General features: G+C 34.5%; 7 protein-coding genes and 1 non-coding gene across 8 annotated transcripts in view; 3 read left to right on the top strand and 5 right to left on the bottom strand.

Moving 5' to 3' along the window:
* Positions 1-363, bottom strand: part of LOC9315352 (protein trichome birefringence-like 43) — a 1906-nt gene extending 1543 nt beyond the window's left edge. Inside the window, exon 1 of the mRNA XM_021029052.1 lies at positions 325-363. Within this exon, the coding sequence (XP_020884711.1) occupies positions 325-363 (39 nt within the window). The remainder of the gene's footprint in view (positions 1-324) is intronic.
* A 509-nt stretch (positions 364-872) lies between these two features.
* LOC9317205 (cytochrome b561 domain-containing protein At2g30890) lies at positions 873-3357 on the bottom strand. Its single transcript, XM_002879238.2, has 4 exons — positions 2925-3357; positions 2394-2561; positions 1676-1824; positions 873-1468 (listed from the first exon to the last, which is right to left on the bottom strand). Exons 1-4 carry the CDS (start codon positions 3051-3053, stop codon positions 1141-1143), a joined length of 774 nt encoding a protein of 257 aa, XP_002879284.1. The 5' UTR covers positions 3054-3357; the 3' UTR covers positions 873-1140.
* A 1393-nt stretch (positions 3358-4750) lies between these two features.
* On the top strand, positions 4751-8074 carry LOC9315351 (switch-associated protein 70). The gene is made up of 10 exons (XM_002881091.2): positions 4751-5032; positions 5145-5252; positions 5514-5575; positions 5668-5751; positions 5845-5876; positions 5984-6065; positions 6313-6541; positions 6785-7012; positions 7083-7375; positions 7455-8074. The coding sequence occupies exons 1-10, from the start codon at positions 5009-5011 to the stop codon at positions 7825-7827; spliced, it is 1515 nt and encodes a 504-aa protein (XP_002881137.1). The 5' UTR covers positions 4751-5008; the 3' UTR covers positions 7828-8074.
* Positions 8075-8090: 16 nt separating this feature from the next.
* On the bottom strand, positions 8091-9427 carry LOC9315350 (glutathione S-transferase F10). Its single transcript, XM_002879237.2, has 3 exons — positions 9093-9427; positions 8959-9007; positions 8091-8803 (listed from the first exon to the last, which is right to left on the bottom strand). Exons 1-3 carry the CDS (start codon positions 9234-9236, stop codon positions 8349-8351), a joined length of 648 nt encoding a protein of 215 aa, XP_002879283.1. The 5' UTR covers positions 9237-9427; the 3' UTR covers positions 8091-8348.
* An 875-nt stretch (positions 9428-10302) lies between these two features.
* On the bottom strand, positions 10303-11646 carry LOC9317204 (glutathione S-transferase F9). Its single transcript, XM_021029630.1, has 3 exons — positions 11360-11646; positions 11215-11263; positions 10303-10946 (listed from the first exon to the last, which is right to left on the bottom strand). The coding sequence occupies exons 1-3, from the start codon at positions 11501-11503 to the stop codon at positions 10492-10494; spliced, it is 648 nt and encodes a 215-aa protein (XP_020885289.1). The 5' UTR covers positions 11504-11646; the 3' UTR covers positions 10303-10491.
* A 1524-nt stretch (positions 11647-13170) lies between these two features.
* Positions 13171-13243, top strand: TRNAA-AGC. The gene has a single exon. It is a non-coding gene; the product is annotated as a tRNA-Ala (tRNA).
* Positions 13236-14886, top strand: LOC9317203 (probable 2-oxoacid dependent dioxygenase). Its single transcript, XM_021028716.1, has 3 exons — positions 13236-13857; positions 13946-14267; positions 14346-14886. The coding sequence occupies exons 1-3, from the start codon at positions 13343-13345 to the stop codon at positions 14595-14597; spliced, it is 1089 nt and encodes a 362-aa protein (XP_020884375.1). The 5' UTR covers positions 13236-13342; the 3' UTR covers positions 14598-14886.
* A 4987-nt stretch (positions 14887-19873) lies between these two features.
* Positions 19874-21778, bottom strand: LOC9315348 (UPF0725 protein At4g29550). The gene is made up of 7 exons (XM_002879235.2): positions 21644-21778; positions 21178-21546; positions 21024-21083; positions 20756-20939; positions 20557-20669; positions 20386-20472; positions 19874-20309 (listed from the first exon to the last, which is right to left on the bottom strand). Exons 1-7 carry the CDS (start codon positions 21695-21697, stop codon positions 20097-20099), a joined length of 1080 nt encoding a protein of 359 aa, XP_002879281.2. The 5' UTR covers positions 21698-21778; the 3' UTR covers positions 19874-20096.
* Between the last annotated feature and the right edge of the window lie 248 nt (positions 21779-22026).

The following is a 22026-nucleotide window of genomic DNA, read 5'->3' as shown; positions in this document are numbered from 1 at the left end:
TACGATTAGTAATATGTCTTAAAATGCACTAGATCTACCTATAGAAAAACGTTATATATACATGAAGAAAAGATAGAATCACCTGGGGAGATTGCAACCGGAAGGTTGCCACCGATACTTGAGGTACTCTTTGTCAGGGCGACCATTGGACTTGCAGTTAAATTGTCTCTCGATGAAAGGACAAGTCTTGGAATCATAGAGAGGGTAAGATTTATCATAGACCCAACTTCCTAAATAAATATTACAAAACTTTCTATGTGATTGTGATGAACCATTCACACTAGCACTCTCTGTTTGGTTTAACAACACAAGTATCATTATAACCATGACCATTACTACTCCGGTCGAAGCAGCACCTCTCATCATTGCAAAACTCACACAAGTTGTCAACGTTTTTGGTTTGGTGAAGAAGAAGAATTGTGTGGCTTTTGTTTATATATATCGGCATATATATGACGTGTTTGTGTAGTATATGTTATATCGGCTCTAATTTAAGAAAATATCTCTACATGTAGATTTTTTTCTTAAATTAAAGATATTTTCTCTCTGTCTTACGGTACTTAATTGGTAAAATGAACGTTAGAATCTTTATTAATGAGGAAAGGAGATGGATCAGTTTCCATTTTCGTTGGATTCAGTTTTGGTCTGGAGATCTAGAGATATGTGGAAGTTTTTTTTAATACTAATATATGGAAGTTTATATCTTTGTATATATCATATATATTTATACTAATTCATCATATTTATACTAAATGAATTTCATATATTAGTATAAATATATGGATGTCTTTATAAATAAACAATATACATATAGTAGTTTATATCTTTGTATCCAGTACTAATTTATAATTTTATACTAAATTAATTTCATCTTGATACAAGTGCAATTAAAATTTAGGTTAGGACTTAATCACAGCCTATGAGCATGTTTCACTTGAAAATAACAAAAGAAGAAAGAAACTATGACAAAAAAAAAAAAAAAAAAAAAAAAAAAAAAAAAAAAAAGAAAGAAAGAAACTCGAAAGTCAGTCATTACCACTCTACAAATCAATTCAAATGCCTATGAAACCTTTTCTGTATCCTGGAAAACAATCTCTCAAGATAAGAACAAATTAAATTACTAATAGCTTACAGGCGCTTTTAGCATTTCTCTAACTCGGGTTTAGCCTCTTCGACCTCGTCTCCATGTCCAGTCTCTGCGGTTGATATGTTGCTGTTATGATCAACGGATTGATTTCTGTTAAATGTAGTTTGGCTTTGGATATAAGACCACTTATCTTGAAAAAGATAGACCAAGACAATAGAAGCGAGTTGTGCCGTGAAGAGTATGGTCCAAAGCTTAGCACTTGTTGATGTCTTTTTGGCGTAAGCGTGTAAACCTGTGTATATGTTTATCATCCCAAGAATAGTAATTAATGTTCCTAATATCCAATGTCCTACAAACCACTTCCTTCTAGATTTTCCTCCCCTGCAATGTATAGTAAACAAAACAATACTTATAAACTAGACCCATTTGGAAGTCCTCGTCATGATTGATAACATACAATTAAGTCTAACAAATGCAAACTCTATATGCAAACGCAAGAACACAAAATAATAATTGTTATAATTTCGTCGCAAAAAACTATCGGTTCTCTATTTATTATGCTGAAGAGAAAAAAGGAACCAGAAGTACCTTGGAGGTCGGAGGAAGCCAAGAAGAGCTTGGAACCATACAATAGCGTAAAGTCCAATTCCAAGCTGTTGGTGATGATTATTGAAGGAATTGTTGAAGTTTTTAATCGACATTATTGCCCCTATTGTCACAAGTATCACTGCAACCATCTGTTTGATAAAGTCATATGAGCCACTTATTGATTGATAATAATAGTTAAAAGTGATTTTTGTTGATCAATAATATATAGTCCACATTTCTTATTAATTAAGTATCAAGGAAACTATATTTTGTAACAAGAATTTGACTAGTAGGTGTGGTTTTTTAGTTAAGTATCAGAATGAGAAAAAGAGAAAGTCAGAAAGAATTAAAGGTTAAGAAGATATTGACGCTAAAGCTAAAAAAGAAGAAGAAGATAGACGCTTTACCTTGGCCTTCAAGTTTCCATGATTATCAGTGTGATTAACAATCTAGAATAACTCAAAAAGCCCTACTAATTACTAATGGAATACTAATTAAAAATCATGAAAAAGTCGTCAGTTGGATGCAATCTTTATTCTTTAAGCATCTTTGCTTTACTCTCCATCCACCCATCTTCTCGCACCGACCATTAAATTTCATTTTCAACTCATATAATATTTTCAACATACTTATGATTTAGTTCGTTGAATCTGATTAATCTTTGATATCTCAAAAAATAAAATAGAATAAGAGAGCCAAAAAAAGAAGTGAAACCTGCCTGAGAAATGACATGAAGAAAGAACAGTCGTCGAAGAGTGATTATAGGTTGGTCTTTGATAGATATTAATCTGATGGAGATTATACCAATTGGCAGTAAAACACCCATCGATGCCCAAAGCATAAATCCATGCACTTTGATTTCGTACACAAGCTTTGGATTTAGTTTCTGTTCAATAAAACCAAAAATAAGAGTTTCATACCAATTAAGAGTTTTGAAAAAGTAATTAACAAGCACACATTTTATAGAAAAAAATCTATATCCTTTAATCATCATGTAAGGAATAATATATTCAGAAAATTCAAGGGTTCTTCATGGTTTCATGTAAAAATGTCTATATATACATAGACATACATATATGCTAATCATGAGATGATGAATATAATAATTAAACTCATTAGGTTCATAAGTTCAGTAACAAAGGAGCTTCATTGTATAGAATTATAAGCTAAAGCAATGAGATTATGAAGAGTTTGATATTATTACATTTTAATTAATTAGGATGAGCGAGAGAGAAAAGAGCATACTAACCTCGGAGATAAGACTTGTTTCGACTTGACCATTGACATCAATGGCCAAGCTTCTGGTATTTTCTTGGGAGGTGCATAGGGGAAGAAGGAGGAGGAGGAGAAAGACGAAGAGGTGATGGTGAATCTCCATGACTTCATGTGGTTTGAAGTGGAAACAACAAATACATAGTTTAGAATTGATGATAATCAATTCATGAGTTTATTTTCATAAATATAAGTGTTAAAGTTTATGAGTCTGTGTGTGTGTGTGTGTGTGTGTGTATATAAAGAATTGGATTACGGTATGGAACTTGATCCACTAGTTTCCTAGCTAGAAGAAGAGAAAGTAAAAGTGGAGTTTTAGAATTTGCTTTTAGAGTGTAAAGAAATGTGAAGAGAAAATAAGTGCGCAACTTTCTTATATAATACTGTTTTGCATGGAGGCTGATTGTTTATTTTCTAGCAGTTCTGAATTTAAATGGTAAAAAAGCAAGTGGAGGAATGGGCAATAATCTTCAAGTTGCTCAATTGTGTTTCGTCTATTGATTTGATCTAAAGAGAACTTCATTTTTCGTCAATCTTAATTAGATATTAATAATGATGTTTTATATCTGAAAAAAGGACTATATATATTAACGAATGTAAAAAAAAAAGGAATATTCAAGTGGATGTCACTATCTCTACAGCACTTTTGGTTTTCTATGAAAAAAAAAATTACAACTGAAAACTCCTTCAGATTAATCCAAAAGTGGAATTTTATTGGACTTTTATGTTTTGTGGAAGAATGTCAGAATTTTTTGTAAGAGAAAGTGAGTCATGGCAGGTTGCACTAGGCACTAGCTCAAAGACCACTAACAATATGTTACTGTCAACAAACATCATGATTTCATTATGGAATGTATACATTAATGACCACATGGATATATTTTTTCTCTTTTCAAACATGAATCATAAGAGCATACCAAAATTTTAGATAAATGGTCAAACTCATAAATGTCAAAAGTTGTACAGTTGTTTGAACAATTTCTGTAGTATATTTCTTCTTATTTTGCAGATGGAATATAAGGAGCCTAAAAATATGGATTTGATGACTTTTTAGACGTTTCATTTAAGAAATATATGCATGGTTGATGAAAATTCCATTGAAGTGAAAAATTCATACAAAAGGAATAAACATACATACGTAGAATAAAGCAAGAGGACCACTTCACGTTTTGCAGTATTCATACTTCAGTTAACTCCAAAATTGGATCTTGTCTTGGCTTACATGTCTACTACTCTTTTGCTTTGATGCTTTCAATCCTTTTCTCTACCCTCAATAATTTGTTGTGTCTCGACCATACCCGAACCAAATTAACTGATTCATGTCACTCCTATGCGATTATCAGCAGCTAGTCACATAAAACCCATGTTTCATTACGACCATTAGGAAAGTTGTTGTGAAATTTTAAAAATCCGCAAGACCGATGACCGATCGGGTTTGATTCCGTCAGAACATTATTTTGTAAAACTTCGCTCTTATTAGTGAAATTATTTGAGAGAAATTCTTTTACTATACTTCATCTCAGCACAACGACTACATTCGTCCTACTTCAGCTAGATGGGAATCAAACGTAGAAGTAGGAAGTGATCACAAACCTCTCCTACATGCTGGGCTTCACAAAACTAAGCCCATTAATGTTACTGAGCCCATCCTCCATTAAAATCTCAATTAGCCTCTTCACTACATTTCTTGCCCTAAAGGAAAATAAAAAAACAAACCCAAAAGAAACAAACGAATCATGTGATGATGACACCTTCACCGTCAGATCAAAAAATGAAAATGAGAACCGGCCGGATTAGTTAATTTGATCCAGTAACGTACCGGCCGGTTCAGTTGATTTGATCGCGTTGAGAGAGTGAAGACAGATTCAACTGCAATTCCGCGAAACCAAACCTAACAGCAATTTCTCCATTTTCTTCTTCTTCTTTAACCTCGTCTTCTTCAGCTCATACCTAAACCAAAAACAAAACCTTTAAAACCCCATTTTCTCTCGATTCATCGATCAGCAATTGTCCATTTCTAATCGATCAAAGAGCTTCCCGATCTCGTCGATCCCAATTAACATGGCTTCCAACGGCGCTTCTCCGGTCTCTTTCTCACTCGATCTCTGTCTGCTACAATTTAGTCTCTTTCTTTTGGCTCCTTTTCTAATTCACACTCTTTAACTGACCCATTTTGTCAACTTCGGAAAATGCGTAGAGAATTGTTGATGCTACTGAGAACAGCTTGGATAAGATCAAGCGGCAATTGGCATCTGGCTCTGGTCGGAACTTGCTTCAGGGACCTCTTTTCAAGCGATCTGAAACTGTAACTTCAATTCTTCAATTTGAGTGAAATTGATCAAAACCAGCTTTTGCTTTATTGATTGGGATTTCTAGTTAGCTTAACGAAAGCTCTCTCATTTCTCACTGTTAGACATGGAATTTCAGGATGAGAATAAGAAATTAAGAATCTTTGTGGTTTCTTTTGAGGAGTTGTTTGATTCTAGAGTTCTATAGCTTAAGCATTTATTGGTTTGAGAATTCTTGTGACCTGAAATGTCTTTTGTTTGTGTTTATGTATGAATAGCTGAGAAAATGGAACGAAAGATGGGTGATACTTGACCCAACAACAGGGAAAATGGAGTATAAGTGAGTAATATCAATTTGTTTATGTAGCTGCATTTGTGTGTAGATCACTTCATCATGGTTCTATTCATTTCTGATATATTTCCATGACTCAGGACGAGACGAAACGAACCAACTATCAAGGGCACAATTCTGTTTGACGAAAATAGCACAATCTCCATTTCTCCTGTCAACTTCCAGTATGGATGCTACCATCTTATTTTGTTGCTCTGAATAATGATCCTTATTTGGTGTATATTTGTATTATTGAATCTGTTTCTTTTTTGTTTCAGGGGGCTTCCAAAATATAATGGTTGCTGTATCTGTATCCTTGTTCTAGTAAACTGTTGGCAAATTTAGAGTTTTTCTTTTTGTCAATAAGGAGATAGTTGATTGGAATTTAGACTTGAGTTTTCTTCAACTTGATGTAAGATATTGGTACCCCACAGAAGAAAGATTACTTTTTGTGTGCAGAGACTCCTGGTGCAGCTAAAGCTTGGGTCACAACCTTACAGTAAGTCATCTGGATCTTCATTTTTCTGTTTGCTTCTCTTTCTGTCCTTTTTATTTACTTACCACTCTCTAGAGAACGCTATCTTAGATAATTCATATTTTTGTTGATTTAGTGGTTTCATCATCGACCATGTTGAAAGAATCATCTTTCTCTCTCTTTTATATTTTCTTTTCCTGAAGATGCAATACCTTCTGAATGCCCCTCAAAAGCCAGTATGCTAAACCTTATCTTTCTTTGTTCATTCAAGTGCGACACAGCTAGTCCTAAAGGCCCATAAGGAGGCTGTCGAATCTCTAAGCGGAAGTGGTTCTGCAACACTTGGTACTGTTGCAACCGTTGTTGCCGCTGCCAATTCAACAGCATTGGAATGTTCCAGAGATATTCAAGCAGCAATGCAGATCTCTTTGAGGAATGCATTGAAAATAACGGCAAATAAACCGATCGAGGGACCTCTAGATGATTTGACAATAATGAAGGTGTGGTATTTTTGTATCTCTCTTTCACCTTGACATTAGGAAACATTTATTGCAGATGGCATATTGACATCCATTGGCTGTTGGGATCCTCCAATATCTTTGTTTAGTAATGTAAAGATATAGAGACATCTTATAGGAAACTTTCCGTGTCAAGGATGAAAATTTACAGAATTAGCATAAAGCTTATCGTTCATCTTGATTCTAATGTCCAGGTTAGCCTTATTCAGCCACTTACATTTACAGGAAACTCTACGTGTCAAAGATGAAGAATTACATAATTTGGCGCGAGAACTTCGTTCTCGTGACTCAATGATAAAGGAAATAGCAGATAAGCTGTCTGAGACTGCTGAAGCAGCTGTAGCTGCAGCAACTGCAGCTCATACAATGGATGAACAAAGGAAAATCGTTTGTGTAGAATTTGAGCGCTTGACTAAAGACTCACAGACACAGCAAGAAGCCGCAAAATTAAAGGTAATGAGGCCGTGTCATATACAAATACTTTTGCATCGTTATTGTTTATTGATTTTTATCTCCTATGTAGCTCAAGGAATTGGAAGAGAAGACATCCACTCTGAGTAAGGAAAAGGATCAATTGGTTAAGGAAAGAGACGCTGCTCTCCAAGAGGCACATATGTGGCGATCTGAGCTTGGAAAAGCCAGAGAGCGTGTTGTCATACTTGAAGGAGCTGTTGTGAGGGCCGAAGAGAAAGTGAGGGTTGCAGAAGCAAGTGGTGAAGCAAAAGCAAAGGAGGCTTCTCAGAGAGAGGCAACTGCTTGGACAGAGAAGCAAGAGCTTTTAGCATATGTGAATATGTTACAAACTCAGCTTCAAAGGTTAGCTCATCTGAATCTATCTCCCAGGGTAACTCATTATTTGGAAGTGTCATAAATCTCTTTATCTTTGATTAAGCAGGCAGCAACTAGAGACGAAGCAAGTTTGTGAGGAGAAGACTGAGTCTACTAACGGCGAAGCTTCTCTTCCAATGACAAAGGAAACAGAAAAGAATGTGGATAAAGCATGTCTGAGCATTTCAAGAACAGCCTCTATACCGGGAGAGAGTGTAGTCCATATGAGTGAAGAGCAAGTAGTAAACGCTCAGCCTCCGGTTGGAGAAAACGAATGGAATGATATTCAGGCAACAGAGGCAAGCGTTTCTGATGTAAGAGAAATATCTGCAGAGACTGAACGGGACAGAAGAAACAGCATGGATATCCCAGTAGTGACTCCTGAACCTAATGTTCCACGCAATGATCCACCTTCAGAATCTTTTCATCATCAGCCTTGATGAATGATTGGTAGATCTTCGTACATTTTCATATACTCTTGATGTTCTATTAATGTTTGGAGAGTTGATTGTTCTAACAAGAAAAAGAATTTGCCTTTTTGGTTTTCTTGTACCTTCAAGAGTTGTGTATGTATCTGCAGCTCTTGAACTTGTCTGACTAGGGAAGGATTCTTCTTTCCCCTGTATTACAACTTGAAGAACAGAGAGATGTGTGTTTAAAACTTTGACTTATGTTTTTGGACTCATATAAACCAGTTTTCATATAAATGCAATCCTTCAACAAACAATGTATATCTAACTATCCAAAACCGTCTGGTTCATCGGTTTTAAACAGGAGGTTTTGATCACTCTGATTATAAACTCTTATTGAAAAGCTTGAAAGGGTTACAAAATACAAGAAACCAGAGATAAGAAATGAGGCAGAGTTCCGTTTCTTATTGAAACAAAGAGACAATCGACCCGAAACGGACTCCCTCACAAGACACAAAGCTCACACAAACCCCAAGTCAACATCTCCTTGTTTACACAGGTAGGGAGTACTTTGCGGAAACCTCCTTCCACGCAGCGCGGCTACTAATCTTATCCCACCACGCGCTAACATGCTTCCTATCTTTGATCAAATGAGCCTTCCCAATAGGACCAACGAGATACTCAGTGAAAGGAAGGTGAGCTAAATCAGCTAGACTCACAAAATCACCAGCCAAGTATTCATTCTTTGAAAGCTGAGCTTCATAGACATCAAGCACTTCTCCAAGCTTCTCTTCACTCTCCTTAATAACTTTCTCATCAGCAGGAAAACCCATAAGTGGAGCAAAAACAATGTTAAGCGTTAAAGCCAATAGTGGTGGGTGATAACTTGTAGCCTCAACGTCAAGCCATTGCTCTACTTGTCCTCTCTCTTCAATTGTCTTACCCAAAAGATCAGGTCCTTGTGATCTATACTTCTCTGCTATATACCTCATGATCGCACGCGACTCTGCAACACAAAGTGAAAATCTCTTTAACATTCATTACTTAAAACAATATTGATGATCAAAGTGAAATCTGAAACTGCAATTTTAAGCTTTAATGGATGATTCCCCTAACAAATCAACCAAACAAATCACAGATTCATTGATCATGATCGCGTACCGAAGATTTTGTAGTCTCCATCGACGAGCACTGGGATTTTACCAAAAGGCTGCATCGATCGGAAAAAAGGGATCATGATCGGAAATAATCGCCGGAAAAAAGAATCAGTTAGTTAAAAAAAGGAAAATCGGAACCTGAATCGCGAGATACTCAGGCTTTCTCTGTTCTCCTTTCATGAGATCGACATTGACGGTCTCGAATGATACTCCCTTCTCCACTAGGGTTACAACGGCTCTCTTCGAAGAAGCGAATAAAGGAGCATAGATCGTCAACACCATTTTTCTTCTCTCTTTTTTTCTACTATCAGTTTCTTTCTAAACTCACTATAGCAAGCAAGGACGCGATTTTATAGAGGGAAAGAGAGAGAAAAGGGATCTGGTTAGCTGCGTTTGCGGTCGCACAGTGAACGCAGTCGCACTTGTTTGTATTTAACTATTTACTATTATTTAAACAAGTGTCGGTATAGGTGGCGGCATTGTTTAACGTCATTTTTGACTTTTCTCACTTGGAAATTTCCAACGTCCCATCAAACTATGAATTAAATGTTGTGTTTAAAAAAAAAAATTATTTACTTATTTTAATAAGCCTCATAAATTAAGACAAACTGGAAAGATATTCCCACTTTGTTGTAGTAAGATGCCATAATGATTCTCATTTGTTTATTTTGAATCAACACATTTAATTATTGGTTATGTGACTTAAACGTCTTATTTATTTTGGGTGTGATTAAATTAAACTTTGTTTTGTTTTGGTTAATGATTTAATAAACAAATGATATTTAAGATCAGACAATAAAAAACCAAGTTAGCCGGTTAAAATTAGGTTGATGGGTACAAGAAAGTATATATAAAACGTGATCTAATGAGACCATTAATTTTGTTGTTTATATTCTGACAGATAACACATTACTTTATCAACACAATTATTAGATGCCTTAAACAAAAACTAGTGATCGAATTATCGAAACCAACTTTTCATTATAGAGTTTATACTTGAATCATTTATATCGATCATTGGACCCAAATTTTAATCAAAATTTTATTCTTAAAGTAGCTCTAAAACCTACTATAATTTAAAACAATTAAACTTTGGTTGTGAATAGAAAAGGCCGAGTGAAAGAATCCAACCAAGATTTTACGTTCGTGGAAGTTCTTTTTGTTAAGACTACGTCCCGACCTAAACCGCAGTCTAGTTTGATGGTATCATCATATGCAATCAATAAGATAGATTGTTCAATTTATTTAGATATTAAGAGTTCATCGGACTACTATCCATCGACTAGGTCACCGATCTCTCACGCTAATTAGACCTTTATTCACGCTAGTTAAACATTCAAGTCAAAACTGAAAGTAAAACTAGGGGAAAAGATAATTTCCTTAAATTGAAAGCCTCACAAAGCCATCGATATACTTATTAAACTACAAAGGGATAGAGAAAACAGAGGAGGTAACATACATAAAGAGGCATATAGTTCCCACTTTTATTAAACCTCACATAAAACAAAAACAACATCACCAAGAAGAAGAACTCATCTTAGGCCGGGAATGAGTACTTCGCAACAGTCTCCTTCCACGCAGGACGGCTGCTAATATCGTCCCACCACGCGCTCACGTGTTTCCTATCTTTGATCATGTAAGCCTTCCCAATGGGACCAACCAAGTAATCAGTGAACGGGAGGTGAGCCAAATCAGCCAAGCTCACGAAATCACCGGCCAAGTACTTGCTCTTCGAGAGATGTGCCTCGTACACATCAAGAACACCCGCAAGCTTCTCTTCGCTCTCCTTGATCAGTTTCTCATCAGATGGGAATCCCATGACTGATGCAAACATTATGTGTAGCGTCAAGTTCAAGAGCGGTGGGTGGTAAGTGGTGGCTTCCACGTCGAGCCATTGCTCCACTTGACCTCTGTCTTCAACGGTTTTCCCCAAAAGATCAGGTCCTTGTGACCTGTACTTCTCAGCTACGTACCTCATCACCGCACGTGACTCTGTCAAAATATCAAAAACCATCTCTTAGCAACAACCACAACAAACATGAGCCAACACAAATCATAACTAAAGAACTTGACCTAAAACAGAACTTGTTTGATCTGTGACGAAATTGACCTAGCATAACTATAGAAATAATCGAATTAAGTAGTTGATATAATTTGAATCGAGCTTATTATCTTGATTTCATCACCAAAACAGAATCATTCAATTTTAGGTTGAATATGCTAAAATAAACGAATAGTGACATTTTCTTTAAAATCGTACCGAAGATTTTGTAGTCTCCGTCGACAACAGCAGGAACAGTACCAAAAGGCTGCATCAGAGGAAGGATCAAAGTAAGAAACCATCAGAATTAATCGGAGAAAAAAAAGGAAACAAATCAGAGAAGATCGAGGAAGAAGGAAGGAACCTGTAGAGCGAGATAAGCAGGCTGCTTGTGTTCTCCTTTCATGAGATCGACGGGGATGGTCTCGAAGGCAACGCCCTTCTCGATCAACGTTACCAAAGCTCGCTTTGGTGAAGCAAAGTGAGGTCCGTACACCTTTAGCACCATCTTTAGCTTTTTCTCTCTTTCTTCTCTCTTTACTCGCACAGTTGTATGGTTAGCTTTGTTGAGTGAAATTTGAGAGTGTCACGACAAGAGTTTTATAGAGAAAGATGAGACAAGGGGAAAGAGAGTGAATTGCGACTCGTGGCGAAACGTGGCGTTGCGTTTGGTGGAAACAAGATTTTATACGAAAATACATAATTAATCAAAAAACATTATATAAAATCAAATTTTTAACTATTTTTCATGATTCTAACCACGAAACTAAAAAAACTGTTACAGAATGGCAAATATTACTATTATCAGTGGTCATCGTTTTTTTTTTTTACCACCAATTATGTTCCACTCTTTGTGTGAATCATATACATATAATTGTTAAATAATAACTTAGATTGAAATTTCTATCTCGACGGAGTGGATTGGCCAGACGTCAATATCATCCATCCATGTCACCCAAACCCATCTTTTTGGGTTCAAAACTCCTGTAAGAACGAAGTAATATCTGGTCAACTCAAAAATAAAAGTATATCTCATTTCATAAAAGTCGATTAATGATACTTTGTTTTCTTTTATTTAAAAACTGTATAGTGTGTATTATAAATATATTATTGATTAATGGTGCTTTGTTTTCTAAGAGAAAAGAAAATCAAATTATGGAAAGACATAGAGAAGGTAACAAAGATGGGTAGTGGTTTGAAATAGGTAGGTGGAGCCAAAATAAAACGTGAGAGAATGAGCCCATCCGTTTAGCTAACCATTGAACCACATGCTTCAATTGGTTCTTTTGGTAGGTGTGTATGACTTGACTTTATTATATTTGTAAGATCGACGGTTTTATGGAATAACAACAAAACAAAAAAACTAAAATTCATATGATATTCATTTTTACATTTTATTTTGAAATTTGATGCAGATTAATCTATTTTATAAGCTGAAAAGAAGAAAAATTATGAATGTGTAAATCAGTATTATTAAACAAAAATAAAGCTTATCAATTAGGTATTTACTTCTTCTAATATGATTTTTTTTTTTCAAATGAAAGCTATATATGAAATGACAACAATTCTCGAAATTATTATATGGTCTAGCTTAAAAGAAATGATGAGTATTAGTTTATAGTTTAGAATATTCGCAAACTAGTATTGAAAAAAATATCTATCCAAACTAAAAAATTTCATCTTCTTATTTTACAAAACTTTAGTTATCTTTCTTTTCTTTACTAGGTCTAGGATCATGACATGTAGGATGTAACTGTTAATATTGACGTAACAATAGTGGATTGAAAAACAAATTACTCTTGTTTTTAGCTTGGTGTACACTAATCAGCTGAAAAATTAAAAAAGGAATGTTTAACATAGAGTAATTATACCAATAGATAATTTTACTCTCGATCCTCCTACCTTATCTTTTTTTTCTCTTTACCACTTAACTATTCTAAAATTCTGTCAATCACATCTCTACTTTACTGGTTAGATAGTGGACAAAAATAAGTAGTGTAGTTAAAATATTAAGATCCCCATTCGAATACCAGGAGATATCCGAGTTAATAATATCGTTAGTCATTATCTCAAATTCTCAATCGTTAAATCTTACTTTTTAAAAAATATCTCAATCACATCACTCGTATTCTTGCATCAGTTTAAATCAAAATATATTAATTATTTATACAACGTGGGGATGTAGCTCAGATGGTAGAGCGCTCGCTTAGCATGCGAGAGGTACGGGGATCGATACCCCGCATCTCCATTTACTCTTTTTGATTCAGTTTTTTTTGTCTTTCTTATCTCTTCACGAAAGTTTTTTCTTTGTTCTGTTTCTAAGAAGAAGACTAAGAAGAAGAAGAAGATGGAAGCAAAAAACGATCGTGCAAGTGAGGTAAAAGCTTTTGACGAGATGAAGATCGGCGTAAAGGGTCTCGTCGACACCGGAGTTACTCAGATCCCACGTATCTTCCATCACCCTCATCTCAATTTAACCGACTCAAATCTACTTCTTTCCTCTACAACGATGGTTATACCAACGATCGATCTCAAAGGAGGCGTGTTCGACGAGTCCACAGTCATGCGAGAGAACGTGATCGCGATGATCAGAGACGCGGTTGAGAAGTTCGGGTTTTTCCAGGTGATTAACCATGGGATTCCTATTGATGTTATGGAGAAGATGAAAGATGGGATTCGTGGGTTTCATGAGCAAGACTCAGACGTGAGGAAAAAGTTTTATACTCGTGACATCACCAAAAAGGTCAAGTATAACAGTAATTTCGATCTTTATAGCTCTCCTTCAGCGAATTGGAGAGATACCTTGAGTTGTTTTATGTCCCCTGATGTTCCAAAAACAGAGGACTTACCAGATATTTGTGGGTACGTATAATACAAATTTCTCTTATTTCTTCATCTATAGAAGAAATTAGAAAGAAAGAAGACTTATCTAGTTGTGTGAATGTTTTAGGGAAATTATGTTGGAGTATTCGAAACGAGTGATGAAACTAGGGGAACTAATCTTTGAGCTTTTATCAGAAGCTTTAGGGCTTAATCCTAACCACTTGAAAGAAATGGATTGCACAAAAGGTTTATTGATGCTTTCTCATTATTACCCGCCTTGTCCTGAGCCTGATCTTACTTTCGGTACAAGTCAGCATTCAGACAGATCTTTTCTCACTATTCTTCTTCAAGATCACATTGGTGAGCTTCAAGTTCTTCAGAATGGTTACTGGGTTGATGTTCCTCCTGTTCCAGGAGCTCTTCTCGTTAATCTCGGAGATCTTTTACAGGCAAGTCGTTATTGTGACATGAATCATACCGTTTGGTTTGAAACAAATTCATACTTTTTTGTGTGATTTGTTTTGTAGCTTATGACGAATGACAAGTTTTTGAGCGTGGAGCATAGAGTTTTGGCTAATAGAGGGGAAGAACCGCGGATCTCAGTCGCATCTTTCTTTGTGCATCCTTTACCGAGTTTGCGAGTTTATGGACCGATAAAAGAGCTTTTGTCTGATCAAAACCTTCCCAAGTATAGAGACACTACCGTCAGTGAGTACACAAACCATTACATGGCGAGAGGACTCGATGGGAAGTCTGTGTTGCTTGATTTCAAGATCTGATAAGAAGAACTGACATATCTTTGCTCTTCTACGGGCTTTCACTTGATTGTTCCGTACCTTATGAAAGAAAGTTTATCTCCCACTCAAACAAATGTAACATGTTGTTCCTTACTTCTTAGCTGCCCACATCGGTTATAATCCAAATTAATATTGTAAATTCGAAAGATTGTATTCAGTATCTTAAACTTTTATTGTATATTGAGTTTAGGTATATGTTAGTTTCTAGGTATATTGAGTTGTTTGATACTTTGATGTAGTCTTAAAACCTAAAGGAACACATTTGTCGATTTTTTTTTTAATGCACCTAATTATATTTCAATTTAGAGTTATTTTTAGTACATAGTTTTTCTAAACGAAGATGTTTTAAAGATTTCTTTAAATAAATATTGATCCTTTTCTTCCGCCACTTATATAATTGATCTTCACTGGAACTAACACCAAACGAGAACGAATTTAGGATGAAAGTCTCTTTTTCTGGAAGATCTTTGCGGCAACAAAATTTGGATATTACTAAAAGAAAAAATCATCTATGATCAAGCTTCAAAAAGTAACATACGTTAATTGAAAATGTTACTTATGCATGAAGTATTTGTTTTGTCAAACTTTGCTCGCTAGTTTAAAACCAAAAAACACAGTTGTACTAATCAAGCCAACACAAAAAAATATACAAAAATAAAAATGGATATATGGAGATAAAAACAAAACAGAAAGTTAACATATTACCTACTTAATAAAAATAAAACGACAAGAAACGTTGCCACTTTAACCAAATTGGTTCATGGGAGATTGAGAGTGGTGGTCTTAAATAAGCGGCCATCTTCAAGACCGACGAACACTCAAAACAAATGTACCATGTTGTAGTCCTTGGTATCTGTTTCGGCTATACTCCAAACTATACTTTGTGTCAGAAAATCTATCGGCTTGATAATAAAATAATTTAACTTCTTAACATTCTATAGTACTCTTATATGAATTTAAGTTATATTTGGTTTACATACTCAACTACGGTTTTTGTGGTTTTGATATATTTTGTTTGAATTAGGCTTGATATGACCAAGACTCGGTTTGGCGTAGGTTACATCAAGGGTTCTCCCCATTTCCGCGTAAGTAATTACACGAGAAACCAGAGATAGAATATAGAGTGAGATGACATCAAAAAAGCAAAGTAGATCATCAACATATCTTGGCGGTTCCAAGTTGTAAAGTCTGGATAAAACTATGACTTCGTTGTTGACGAAATGACTATGGTTAATCAGATTACAATAGATAATTGGTCTGGTTGTTTGCGTTGGTGTTCGAGATGTATACTATCAGAGGAGGACATTGTGGCAGCTATACATCTATGATATATATTGATTCAAACGCTTAAGTCGAGAAGAGAGAAAGAAAATAAAAAGACATAAATAAAAACTAAATTAAAATTTATCCCTTCGTTTACCGAGAGAGATACATAGAAAAAAAATGATTCACTCTCATTTGATTCGTCTTCTCGAAATTTCTCCTATGTGCAACTTATCTGACGAATCGTTCATGTCTCATTGCTCGCATCTATTTGCTTGATGTCGCTTACTAAGACACAATGATTTTGATTTATGTATATATATCGGTAAAAGAATTTTGAGATAATTCAGCCTTTTGGCTTTCATATGTTTCTTCTTTGATCAATTTCTTGACCAATGTTAATTTCTTCTTTGCAGATAATTCAACCTTTTGGCTTTCATCTCTTTCTCTTGAAAGTTTGTTCCCTCCTAACCTCCGATGTCTTTGCCGCTCTCGAATGTTCTATAATTCTGCCTTAGAGATGCTCTCCTCGTCCAGTCTTCCATATGATGATTTTACCAAATGGTTCATCGTGCAACATCTGGCCAGAACCGTGCTTAGAGATATGGAGGGCGGAGGCGATATTAAAAATAATATCTTCTATTAATGTTAAAAAAATTAACACCATCATCCTCCAATAATAATAAGTAACTAGAGTAATAAAAGAAAATTATTATAAAACATAATTTTCGAAAATTGAAATTAAGAATCTAGAATTTCAAATCTATTTTAGTCTATAGTTATCAAATTCTAAAACATGCTTTGTCCATTCCGAAAAGAAAAAAAAATACTAGATGAAACAAATTATAATGAAAAAGATACTTACCAATTGATGATGCTTATATTTTCTTAAGTTTATTTACTATTTTAGAAAACTTTCATTAACTTTTTTCATTAAAAGCTTATTTATGTCTCTCTACTCATAAAATATGTCTTTGGCTTTTTTTTAGAAAATATAGGCCTTAAGCCAATGTTTCAATATCATAAACATAAGCACGGGTCTGCATCTAGTGGACTTAATATCTGATTCATTCTCTCCGCTACAACTCAAAATTGTGCCGGTTAAGCGCTCATACAATCTGCTCCAGGCAAATGGAAAGATCTGTTATGGTGTTAGCAACAAATACAACATATCCGTCATCATCTATTTCTTGGAGTTTTAGCCTCGTCGTCCTCCTAACGTATGGGGAAATTGCCTAGATGATACGATCATCAAGGCAGGTGTCACTTCTTCTGGTGAAGTCACTCATCCTTATCTTCGGAATTTGGGCCATAGTTCCAACTTAGTATCACTCTTCATGCAACTCAACGACAAATTTACTCTTATAAAACATTTCGTTTTCCCTAATTTCAATGGACGGCTTTCTCTTGAGAAGGTATATACAATGTCCTCATTTTATTGGTTGCTCAATTCTTGTACATCCACGTACATGGAAATATCCTTTATAGCGTTCGTGGAAAAATCAACTACGTCCTTGTCATCATCTGGCTCCTCGTGTCTTACCCTCTTGGATAGTCCCAGCAATTATGTCATCGTGGATAGTCCCAGCAATTATGTCATCATGCAAAATCTAGTAAATGTCGCTCCTAGTGGTATGGTCTGTCTTCCTTATCTCCAGAATTGGGATCGACTTAAATCCAGAGCCAATCTCGTAGGACTCATCTCGCATCTTAGCGCCGAATTCACTTGTCAACCACCTTTCAGGCCCCACTCATGAGCAGATTTTTTATTTATGTATTTTTTTTTATCTAGTTTCATGATCTCTTTTGCATTCTTATTGCTTTGTTTACGCCTAACATGAAATAAAAATTTTAGTGGATGTCTATGCAGCAAGGTTTAATGATTATTGTGTAAACAAGTTCTGAAGATTTATGTGGGTGACTCATATATATACAGATCTAAAAAGGTCCAACCAAACTCTTAAGGGTGGTGGGGATTACAAGTTCATTCAATTAACCGTTACTGATCTCTGAATACATTTCTGTCGCTTTTCCTGCTTGTTATTAATATTTTGTATGAAGAACCATTAGACTGTGGTTGGTTTCTTAGGCCATCTCCAGTGGAGGGTTCTAAAAAGAGTAAGGCTTTTAAAAAAATAATAAAAAAAGAAAAATATTGAAAAAAAAAAAGAGAATGAAGAGGAGCTCTTATATAAGAGCACAAGATTTTAACCTGCTGTATACCGCAGAACAATTTGTTTTTAAAATTAAAAATTTTAAAATATTTAAGGGTTATATATATTATATATAAAGTTTACAAATTGTATCATTTTATAAGAAATTTATATTTTCTAATTTACAATTGTTATTAAGTAACGGTATACCACGAAATAATTTTGTTTTATACAACTTTATTTTAATTAGGATCATTCGATATGTCTAATATTTGTAGTGTTAAAAAATAATAACATAAAGATTTAACTCTTATTGAAAAAGCAGGTTAATAATGTTTTTAATTTTTTGATTCAAATCCGTTCCGTCATATAACCATGTCATGCAATATAACTTTCTTGTATTATTTTAACTCTTTATATATGTTCAAATGTTCTTAATATTATTAATTTTTAATTATTTTAAATATATAAATTATAGTATTTAAAACTTCTTAAAAACTTCTTAATGAATAATTTATTTTTAAAATTAATAATTTTTTAAAATTTAATGGTTATATATTATATATAAAAGTTTGCAAATTGTATCATTTTATATGGCATTTATATTTTATAGTTTACAATTATTATTAAATAACAGTATACCATGAAATAATTTTTGCTTTATAAACTTTACCTTAATAAGGATCATTTGATATGTCTATTATTGGTGGTGTTAAAAATAATAAAATAAAGATTTAACCCTTATTGAAGGAGTGGGTTACTGATGTTTAAAATTTTTTTGATTCAAACTCGTCTCATCATATAACAATGTCCTGCAATATAACCGTCTCGTGTTATTTTAACTCTTTATATATGTTCAAATGTTCTTAATATTATAAAATTTTTATTGATTTTAAAAATATAAATTATAGTAATTAAAATTTCTTAAAAACTCGTCATGCCATTTAATCCTGTCTCGCAATATATCCCGTCCCTGGTTATTCTAACTTTTATATATGTTCAAATATTCATAATATTATAAAAAAATTTTATTTTAAATATATGAATTATATTATTTAAAACTTTTTAAAATTCTAAAATTCAAACTTTAAAATTCGGATATTTGTTAAGTTAAGCTCCATGTTCATTCAGATTTGAATTCATTTTGATCTTATTTATAATATGATTATGAATCATAACATTTACGCCAATATGGGACGTTGAATATATACTTTTTCATCATCAATTGGGTAATATATATCCGTTTTTCAAATTTTGAATCACAATATATGCAGAAAAAATAATTGAGATTTTTTAAACTTCATGTATTATATGATTATTCAAAATAGTTCAAAAAAAGTTCAAACAAAGATGATAGGAGATCATAAATTTAAATCTTAACCAAATTTTCTAAATATCTATATTTTTAAACATGGAATATTCGGTACACAATTTCGGATATGTTTTGACCCGATCCAAAAAATATAGAATATCCGGTGTAAGATTTTGAAGTAAATTTTGTATCGAGTCGGTTACCAAAAATCTCCGATAAAATTTTAACCCATCCGATACAAAATGTACTTCAAAAATACTAGTATAGATGAAGAGGAGCTTTTAATATTCACTTTAAAAAAAAATTAATTAATTACATAATAAAATAATCATTTTTTCTTTGTTAAGAGGCTTTTTAGAAGCTCTTATTGTTGGAGATGGTGTTAATGTGCCCTTATTGTTGAATTTTTATGATAAGACTCGGAAAATCTATGTTAGGCATTCAAATAAAAATGGAGCTGCAAAAAGTAGGAACTAAAGAGTTAATATGTTGCATAAAGAGAAGAACAAAAGAGCTGAGGTAGCAAGTAAAGAAAATATACGTGTAGATATAATTGCAAATGAATGTATGTAAAGACAGAGTCAAAACTCACAACGGAAACCTCTTCTTACAAGTACATAGATAGAAAATCAACAAAATAATTATAGGTGAATACTAGATCGATTAGATTCTTAATACATATATAATGGGATTAGATTCTTAATACATAATGGGACGATAAGATATATACTTAAAATACATAATGGTGGGCTTTCACATCAAACACTTGACTTCAAGCGACATATGCTGTGGTAGTCCATCCGTTGTTCTTCTGATGATAGCATTGCAGTCTTGACTGCAAATGCATTTGAAGTTCATGTAGAAGATTGCATTCTCCGCCTTGGCTTTCTTCTTAGACTCCACATCTGCCCTGGTTTGCACAATTATCTTTCTCAGCTCAAATGTCTCTCTCCACACTGGTGAGGGCTGCAAAACAACAACATCAAGAGATCAATATTAACCTAGACAAATTCCCCTCCTCATCTTTGTTTTTTTTTCTCACATGGACACAACGCCACTTGGTGCGCGAAGCGAGATCCACGTACAGATGAAGCCAATCCTTGTATTCTTCCACCTCCGACTCTGAGAGCTGCAAAATCAAGTCAACAACATATATCACATTATATAGTCTCAAGATATGCATGCTCTCCTTTGAAGAGGGAGGGGCTCACACCTCGTAGTATTGCAGGTTATCACTGGTATTCTCAGGCATCGAGTTGGGCATATCACCTTTGAAGAAATCATCCACGGCAAGTTGGTCAAAGCGAGTAGGGTAGTGATTCTCCTCTGAGGTATATGGACATGACCGGTAAAGATCAGACACAATAAATATAATAATAATATAACAAGAGAGGCCGGTGTTTACGAATTACCTGGCAATAATGTGCATTCCACTGTAATGAAACTCAAGCAGCCTTGATTCTCAGTCTTAGACTGAACCACCCTAGTTAAGAACTCGCACTTGCGAGTTGGATCGGTTGCATAGAATTTTATAAGCTTATAAAATAATCCGGTAAGATGGTTCTCGTCTAGCCTGACAAATTTAAAGTTTGTCCCCTGCAAAGATGAAAATAACAACAACTTATACAAAATATATACAAAAACCAATAATGGTAGACACAAAGGAAAGAGATAATTTACATTTAGCAGATTGTAGCAATGAAGTCCAACTTTACCAAAAGTCCCTTCGTATCCACAATCCTGATGGAGAGAGTCAAAATCAAAATCAAAATAAAAATATATATGGAGGAGTACCTCCTTAAGAACCCCAAAGTATACATAAAACAAAAATTACCATAGGTACAAGGTTGGAGGGGAGAGGGGGTTCATAGACAACAACATCATCATCGTAAGGTGGTAGGTCAGGTGGTGCATAATAGTCAGTAACATCTGCGTCAGGTGGTCCATAATAGTCATAACGGCTGGGAGAAGTTGGCTTGTAAGGTTGAGGTTCGGGCGGCTGGTAAGAAGACTGTTTAATGGCCAAGTAATCTTGAGGAGAGAACAAGTATTCAGTTGCATCGCGAGGTGGCCAAGAGGGAGAGGAAGTTTGTTGAGGTTCGGGAGCCTTGTAAGAGTTTGCAGTGGTCAAGAAACGGTAATTGCTGTAGAATCTTTGCCCTTCCAGCTGATCTGGGTATGGTGGTAAAGCGTCATCGAGTCCCTTCTTACAAAAAAAAAAAAAGTATCATGAGAATTGATGCAAATCTCCCATGAGACCTACCTATGCTATGGGGGATCCACAATAGAAATCCAATTACCGTAAGACTCAAGGGGTCACTGGTGGCTTCTTGCTTCAACGGGACGTTAGGCATCCTTGGAGCCCTAAATTCTGATAAGAGGATTAGATTCAATTAAAAATCTCAAAACCACAATTAGGGATTCCGAGAGACTAGTGAAACGCCAAATCAAATAAGAAAAGAAACCGACAATCAGTTATTGGACAATCATTATGAAATCTGGTTTGATTTCGATTTGACTTGATTAATTTTATTTCATTTTTGTTTCAGAACGCAGCATTAATTTTAACTTTGTACATAAAAATATGTTATGCATATAGAGAGACTTACAGGTCTCCTCACCAAAGGCAAACTACTTTTTGTTCGTCAAGGAAGATGTTTGATTTCACTTGGCGTCCTAACAA

Source organism: Arabidopsis lyrata (genome assembly GCF_000004255.2).
Source record: "Arabidopsis lyrata subsp. lyrata unplaced genomic scaffold ARALYscaffold_4, whole genome shotgun sequence".
NCBI classification, from domain to species: domain Eukaryota; kingdom Viridiplantae; phylum Streptophyta; class Magnoliopsida; order Brassicales; family Brassicaceae; genus Arabidopsis; species Arabidopsis lyrata.
Note: the sequence above shows the minus strand (reverse complement) of the source record. Positions and strands in the feature narration are given on the sequence as shown.

Excerpts from the sequence above, each read along its gene's own strand:
- LOC9315348 (XM_002879235.2), bottom strand. The coding sequence starts at position 21,697 with ATGCCTAACGTCCCGTTGAAGCAAGAAGCCACCAGTGACCCCTTGAGT. Across the intron at positions 20,473-20,556 it reads ATAACCTGCAATACTACGAG|CTCTCAGAGTCGGAGGTGGA; the intron begins GTGTGAGCCCCT and ends TTGATTTTGCAG. Across the intron at positions 20,310-20,385 it reads CCAAGTGGCGTTGTGTCCAT|CCCTCACCAGTGTGGAGAGA; the intron begins GTGAGAAAAAAA and ends GTTGTTTTGCAG.
- LOC9315351 (XM_002881091.2), top strand. The coding sequence starts at position 5,009 with ATGGCTTCCAACGGCGCTTCTCCG. Across the intron at positions 6,066-6,312 it reads GCTTGGGTCACAACCTTACA|TGCGACACAGCTAGTCCTAA; the intron begins GTAAGTCATCTG and ends TGTTCATTCAAG. Across the intron at positions 7,013-7,082 it reads AAGAAGCCGCAAAATTAAAG|CTCAAGGAATTGGAAGAGAA; the intron begins GTAATGAGGCCG and ends TCTCCTATGTAG.
- LOC9317205 (XM_002879238.2), bottom strand. The coding sequence starts at position 3,053 with ATGGAGATTCACCATCACCTCTTCGTCTTTCTCCTCCTCCTCCTTCTT. Across the intron at positions 2,562-2,924 it reads AAACAAGTCTTATCTCCGAG|AAACTAAATCCAAAGCTTGT; the intron begins GTTAGTATGCTC and ends TTTATTGAACAG. Across the intron at positions 1,469-1,675 it reads GGCTTCCTCCGACCTCCAAG|GGGAGGAAAATCTAGAAGGA; the intron begins GTACTTCTGGTT and ends TATACATTGCAG.
- LOC9317203 (XM_021028716.1), top strand. The coding sequence starts at position 13,343 with ATGGAAGCAAAAAACGATCGTGCAAGTGAGGTAAAAGCTTTTGACGAG. Across the intron at positions 13,858-13,945 it reads GACTTACCAGATATTTGTGG|GGAAATTATGTTGGAGTATT; the intron begins GTACGTATAATA and ends TGAATGTTTTAG. Across the intron at positions 14,268-14,345 it reads ATCTCGGAGATCTTTTACAG|CTTATGACGAATGACAAGTT; the intron begins GCAAGTCGTTAT and ends TTTGTTTTGTAG.
- LOC9317204 (XM_021029630.1), bottom strand. The coding sequence starts at position 11,503 with ATGGTGCTAAAGGTGTACGGACCTCACTTTGCTTCACCAAAGCGAGCT. Across the intron at positions 11,264-11,359 it reads CTGCTTATCTCGCTCTACAG|CCTTTTGGTACTGTTCCTGC; the intron begins GTTCCTTCCTTC and ends CCTCTGATGCAG. Across the intron at positions 10,947-11,214 it reads CGGAGACTACAAAATCTTCG|AGTCACGTGCGGTGATGAGG; the intron begins GTACGATTTTAA and ends ATATTTTGACAG.
- LOC9315350 (XM_002879237.2), bottom strand. The coding sequence starts at position 9,236 with ATGGTGTTGACGATCTATGCTCCTTTATTCGCTTCTTCGAAGAGAGCC. Across the intron at positions 9,008-9,092 it reads CTGAGTATCTCGCGATTCAG|CCTTTTGGTAAAATCCCAGT; the intron begins GTTCCGATTTTC and ends CGATCGATGCAG. Across the intron at positions 8,804-8,958 it reads TGGAGACTACAAAATCTTCG|AGTCGCGTGCGATCATGAGG; the intron begins GTACGCGATCAT and ends TTTGTGTTGCAG.